Genomic DNA, 6,912 nt, shown 5'->3' on the forward strand with positions numbered 1-6,912 from the left:
TTACAAATCTATTATCCCATAATCCCTTTTTTTTTTCCAAAATGATCCCTGAGCTTATAAAATTCCTCCCTCAACCCTCAACCATATACTAATTATAATCAACCCCTAAATGATGTCCCTAAACCCAAGGGCAAACTTTAGTGGGAGAGGGAATGTTGTCCTCTAGAATTACTTCCAGCTGTCATGGGGACGACGTTTTTTCTGGAGGATTCTGTGAAAGTAAAATGATGGTTAAATTTCAAGATCAATGTCTTTTAAAATTCCAAATAGTCTCTGAGTATTTTGTGCAGGTCTGGCCAAAATGTTGTATAAGATGTGCACCATTTCAGCTAACCAAGTTGGAACTGTCTTGTGCATCTGGTACCCAAAACAGGTCTTGGAGTAGTGCTATCAGTATCATGACGTCATATCAACCAGGTGGAGTTGTTGTTATGGGGACCCATCTTCTTCCTGGAAACTTCAAATGTCAATTCAGGAAAAACTCATTGTTCATTGTGAAAAACTTAAACATTAATCATATAGACATATATAGACATATATATATTCAATGAAAGGCATGATAGATATATTCAATGAAAAGTATGATAGATATGAAGAAAAGCAAAGATATTTTCTAAACTCATATTTTTTTCTGTCCCATATCATGGCTCTTGACATGAGATAGAAACTCCAGAAATTCTGGGTTTTTCTCTTACTAACAGGCTTGGAATTGGAGAGGGACTGAGCCAGAGTCCAACTTCAAAACCAGCTCTATAAATTTAGAAATATGGTTTAATATATTTTACTTACACAACCTATTCAGTTTTCTTGATATTTCCTATTGGGCAGAAGGTATTTTTCCATCTGTCAGTATTCAAACATCCAGGGTCCCTTGAATTTTTCAAAGATGAGTGTTTTCCTGTGGGGATAAGAACAGAATCCGTCCCCCATTCTATATGTTTTTCTTACCACCTGTATGAATATCATCATTGTGGATGAGTTGTCATTTCTCCTTTCCAAGAGGTTTCTCCTCTTCAAATCGAAACTTTATTAATTTTGACGGTATCCACAATTTTTCTTCTCCTGTGGAAACAAGAGCAAAACCCCTTCCCCAACATAGCACATCTGGCTTCCATTGAGATGTCAGCACATCTTTGAAATAAATCGGTTGATTTAGTTCAGCAGACTTTTCCATTCTCCAATGTCTTTCTGCTGCTGTCGTTCCTTTCTCATTAGCGTTAAGAAAATTCAAGGTTAATAAACATTATGTAATCTTTTTCTGGGGGTATTTTTGGTCCCTTTCTGTTTGTTCAGCATATCCTTTATAGTACGATTTGATCTTTCTATAACTGCCTGACCTGTAGGATTATTTGGTATACCTGTAATGTGTTTTATATTATAATAATCAAAAAAGCATTTCATTTTCTTAGATACATATGCTGGACCATTATCTGTCTTTATTTGTGCAGGTATACCCATGATGGCCATAACTTCCAATAAATGTGTGATTACTGAATCAGCCTTTTCTGAGCTCAGGGCAGTAGCCCATTGAAAACCTGAATACGTGTCTATGGTGTGGTGTACATATTTTAATTTACTAAATTGCATAAAGTAGAACACATCCATCTGCCAGAGTTCATTTCTCTTAGTACCCTTTGGGTTACTCCCTGCAGGAAATGGTGTTTGATTATAGAAAGAACAAGTAGGACATCTCTTTATAATGTCCTTAGCTTGTTGCCATGTAATGGAAAATTCTTTCTTTAGGCCTTTACTATTGACATGATGCTTCTTATGAAATTCTGAGGCCTGCAACACACTTCCAATCAATAATTGATCAATCTCAGCGTTGCCTTGTACCAGAGGACCAGGCAGACCTGTATGGGACTGGATGTGTGTTATGTACATTAGACAAAGCCTGTTCATGATTATGTCTTGTACCTTTATAAACAATGAAGTCAACTCTGTGTCATCTGGTATAAATTCAGCGGTTTCAATATGCAAGATAACTCTTCTGCATATTGTGAATCTGTAACTATATTAAGAGGTTCTTTAAAATCCCTTAGCACCATAAGAATCGCATATAATTCTGCCTTCTGGACAGAATTTTAAGGGCTTTGTTCCACCTTACTCAATTCATCTGACTTGTAACCTGCTTTCCCTGATTTATTTGCATCGGTACAGAACGTACGGCTCCAGTTATTGGAGCATCACGTACAATTCTAGGAAGAATCCAAGAAGTTCTCTTTATGAGGTTAAGTCTACCACTTTTGGGATAGTTGCTATTAATTTCTCCCAAAAAATTAGCACAAGCTCTTTGCCATGGTTCATTGTCTTCCCATAACTTTTTTATTTCTTCAGTAGTAAAAGGCACTATAATTTCTGCTGGTTCTATACCTGCTAGTTGACGAAGTCTCAGCTTACCTTTTATAATTAATTCAGAGACTTTTTCCACATAAGTTTTTAATTTTTTACTTGGTTTATTAGGTATAAATATCCACTCTAAAGTAATATCTTCTTTCTGCATTAGAATCCCTGTAGGAGAATCATCATTTAGACCAGTATCACTTTTTACAGCAGAAATTGGAGGTTTTAATTTTCTTGGTGAGGCACGTTCTCCACTGGGACTGGGAATGACTGGGCCACTGTTGGCTTGGGGGCCTGCGAGAGGCCCCTCAAGTAGTTTCCCGACGGTATAGATTGCCTTGTCTCTCTGTTGTTGACCTGCATTCGTTGGACCAATGTCAGCCTTTACCGCATCTCCTACATATACCTGAAGGCCGAGGTCTCCAATTTTTGTCATTCCCAGAAGAGATATTAGAAATTATTTGCCTGCAATCCCTTTGAAAATGTCCTAATTTACCACAATTAAAACACCTGGCAGTTTGATGTCTCCTCATTGCTTTGGAAATCGCTTCTCCTACCCAAGATTCATCATTATAGCTAAACGTCTCAACATTCATCGTATGCTAAATCCATTCATCCATAGGTGCTGACCTAGACTTTAAAGGCCCAATTATCTTTTTGCATTCTATGTTTGCATTCTCAAAAGCTAGAGATTCAAGAAATATTCGTCTAGCTTCTGGGTCTGTTACCCCTATGTCCAGAGCCTTAATTAATCTTTGCAAAAAGTCAATAAAGGGTTCTCTCTGTCCCTGCCTAATTCTGGTATATGATTCAACACTTTTTGCTGGATCTTATATCCTATTCCAAGCATTTAAAGCTGCTTGGTGACATAGACACAGTACTTCATCGTCATAAAGAGCTTGGACCTGTGGATCAGCATATTCTCCTGCTTCAAGAATTTGATCTTGGGAAACCTCGACACCTTTTGCTCTTCCTTGCTGCTCCATATGTTTGTATTCTTCTCTGAAATAGATTCCAAACATCAAGGACGGCCCATTATCTAAAACTGCAGACACTAGCTGATGGAAATCATGGGGGGTAGCTCTAGCATTAGAAGCCCAAGTCCTTAACATATGCAGAGTGCAAGTCAAAATTAACAATAGCTTGCTTAATTTCTTTTAGATCATTCATTGCTATTGGCATCCATCTCGCTTCTCTGACTCCCTTTGAGCCTTTAGAAGTTGACACTTTGTCAGAATAAATTACAGGGTATGTCACTAAAACCCTGGGTAAGCCAGTTCTAATAGCTGGTGGTGGCATTGTATCCTGTCCTTGTGCCTTATTACTCTGTTCACCAGCTCCAATAATTTCTTCAATCATTTCAAGTCTTTTTATTATTGTCTCTTTTGAATCCTGAATCTCCTGACCTGCATGAGTTTCTAGTAAAGATTTTATGGTTCTTAGGAGTGCCATATTCTTCCTAAATGATAGAATATGCAAAAGAATACTGATACCTAGTAACCAGTAAATTAAGTTATCCCCATAGTCATATAAACCTTGCATGATATGACCCATTGTATTAGTAAATAAAACAGTAAAATTTGTTTTGGAAACCAAAACAGCCATATTACCTATTATCCAGCAGGTGGCGCTGTTGCCAAGTCACGACGAAAACGGGGTCCTGTTTCAGTGTCTGCCTAGTATTTGTTAAAAACTGGGAAATGCAAGTTGCTCCGTACACGGAACCATAAGCCCAGATTTCAGGGGTAGAGAAGAGTAACCTGGAAGCCGTGTAAGCCTCCACGTGACAGAGTCGCCCCGAGGGGTTGCAGCTTTCTACAACCAGCAACCGTGTGCTCTGGTTCGCACAGCTTAAGAGCTGCGCTTGCAAGGGAGATTTGAAAATGATTCAGAAAAGAGCAAACCACGCGGGTAGAGACCACGCGGGCCTGTGGAGTTTAAATCCACGTGGGGAGGCAAACGATAGGATGCATGGGGACTTGAAGTCAATCTGAGGTGTCTAAAGTGAAAATATAAAGAACTGCAGCAAGAAAAGCCACTGCGTGATAATTTATATTAAACCGCTGGCTCCACGCACTAGGCACAGGCCACAAGGCACAGGCCACGGCTGAGGGAAGGAGGGCTCGCGCCAAGCCGAACTGGTGGCAGGTAGCCAAGCAGGGGAAGGAGGGTTCCTAAAACCAAACGTTGGCTGCCAGATGAAGGCAAAGGCATAAGTCAAAAACAATCCCACACTAGTTTAGAATTATGATTAATAGAATGATTATTTATTTAAAGGGGGAAAAACTTACAGATCACCGTCCCAGACAACAGCCCTCTGCACAATCAGGAAGAGAGTCTAGTTGCCAGAAGCGGAGCAGGAAGTAAGAGAGAGTGAGAAGGGAAGTGGCCGCTTTTATAAAGGGAGAGAGGCCATGCCCCAATGGGCTGGTATCTCAGTGGCTATTGGCTGGATGAGCGGAAGGACCTCCCACAACAGGAAACTGGGCAGGCCAGAAACCCCAACAAAGCAGACCCTCATGTTACAACCGTGGAATAAGCCTCTTGTACACTGTAAATACTTGTCACTTGAATTAGTTTAATAAAATACTGATTGGCAAGTAGCCAGTCAGGAAGTATAGTCAGGGAAGCCAAACTATGGGAGGTGGGAAAGAGAAGGGTAGAGTCAGGAGTCACCAGGAGGTGCAGAGGGGAGCAGGAGTTGAATGCACCATGCTAATAATGGTACTATCACATGGCAGAGAGTACAGAAGAAATGTGGGTCAACTTCAAAATGTAAGAACTATAAGAGTAATTAAAAAATACTCGTCATTAATCTCCCTTAATATCAATGGACTCAATTCACCTATAAAAAGACATTGGGTAAGAGAATGAATACAAAAGCAGGATCTAACCTTCTGCTGTATACAAGAAACACACCTCTCAAGGACAGACATTACATCACAGTAAAGGGTTTGGAAAAAAATTCCAACAAATGGACCTAAGAAACAAGCTGGTGTAGCTAAATAGACCTCAAACCAAAATCAATCAAAAAAAAAATAGAGAAGGATACTTTATCCTCATAACAAGAACAATCCATCAAGATGAAGTCTCAATCCTGAGCATCGATGCCTCAAACACAAGGTCACCCACATATGTAAAAGAAACAATACTAAAGCTTAAATCATGTACTAAACCCCACACACTAATAGTAGGAAACTTCAACCTCTTACTCTCCCCAATGGATAGGTCAACCAGACAGAAATCTAACAGAGAAATAAGAGAACTAACACATATCATGACTCAAATGGAATTAAAAGACATCTACAGAACATTCCACACAAACACAAAAGAATATACCTTCTTCTCAGCACCTCGTGGAACCTTCTCTAAAATTGATCTTATACTAGGTAACAAAGCAAACCTCCACAGATACAAAAAATTTGGACCTTATCAGATCATCATGGTTTAAAATTAGAATTCAACAGAAATACTAATTTCAGAAAGCACAAAAACACATGGTAATTAAGTAGTTCACTATTGACCCAGCTCTGGGTAAAGGAAGAAATAAAAGAGGAAATTAAAGACTTTCTCGAATTCAACGAAAATGAAGGCACAACATTTCCAAACCTATGGGAAACCATGAAACCAGCACTAAATGGAAAGTTCAAAGCACTAACTGCCTACATAAGAAAACAGAGAAAACTCTCATTAGTGACTTAACAGAATACCTGAAAGCTCTAGAAAAAAAAAAAGATTGGAGCTCCACCTAACAGATCTGATTTAGATCCAGGGTGCCCCCAAGCCACCATGAGGCTCTTCATCTCACTTCCTGTCCTGATTGTGGTCCTGGCCATGGCTTTGGAAGGCCCAGCCCCCGCCCAGGTGACCCCTGATTTGTCCATCACATTTGAGAACTTACCAGATAAGCTGAAGGAGTTTGGGAACACTTTGGAAGACAAGGCCCGAGCAGCCATTGAACACATCAAACAGAAGGAATATCTGACCAAGACCCGGTCCTGGATTTCACAGACATTCAGCAAAATGAAGAAGATCAAAACCAAATTTGCCTGAGCACCTGGTGGGCCACCTAGTGCAGCAAGGATGCCTAAGTAATGTGGCAGGTCCCTCATCCTACACCAATAAAAAGACTACAGTGGAAAAAAAAGATGCAGATTTATCCAGGAGGAACAGAAGATAGGAAATAATCAAAATAAGAGCTGAAATCAACAAAATAGAAACAAAGAAAACAATACAAAGAACCAACGAAACAAAGACCTGCTCTTAGAGAAAATCTACAAGATAGACAAACCCTTATTCAAACTCATCAAAAGGCAGAGAGAGAACATCCAAATTAGCAAATTCAGAAATGAAAAGGGGACATAACAACAGACACTGAGAAATTCAGAGAATCATTAGGTCTTGTGACAAAAACCTGTGCTCCACAAAATTTGAAAATATGAAAGAGATGGACAGTTTTCTGGATAGATATCACATACCAAATTAAATCAAGACCAGGTGGACAATTTAAATAGACCTATAATCTGCAAGGAAATAGAAACTGTCCTCAAAAGCCTCCCAACTAAAAAC

At 39.4% G+C, this 6,912-nt stretch overlaps 1 protein-coding gene across 1 annotated transcript; it reads left to right on the plus strand.

Moving 5' to 3' along the window:
- The first annotated feature begins 6,132 nt into the window (after positions 1-6,132).
- Positions 6,133-6,396, plus strand: LOC121450389 (apolipoprotein C-I-like). Its single transcript, XM_041655215.1, has one exon. It carries the CDS (start codon positions 6,133-6,135, stop codon positions 6,394-6,396), a length of 264 nt encoding a protein of 87 aa, XP_041511149.1.
- The last annotated feature ends 516 nt before the right edge of the window (positions 6,397-6,912 follow it).

This window comes from Microtus oregoni, unplaced genomic scaffold (assembly GCF_018167655.1).
Source record: "Microtus oregoni isolate MIOR12 unplaced genomic scaffold, Mior012 000007F_ref0000211, whole genome shotgun sequence".
Classification (NCBI taxonomy): domain Eukaryota; kingdom Metazoa; phylum Chordata; class Mammalia; order Rodentia; family Cricetidae; genus Microtus; species Microtus oregoni.

Coding starts and splice junctions, on each gene's coding strand:
- LOC121450389 (XM_041655215.1), top strand. CDS start 6,133: ATGAGGCTCTTCATCTCACTTCCTGTCCTGATTGTGGTCCTGGCCATG.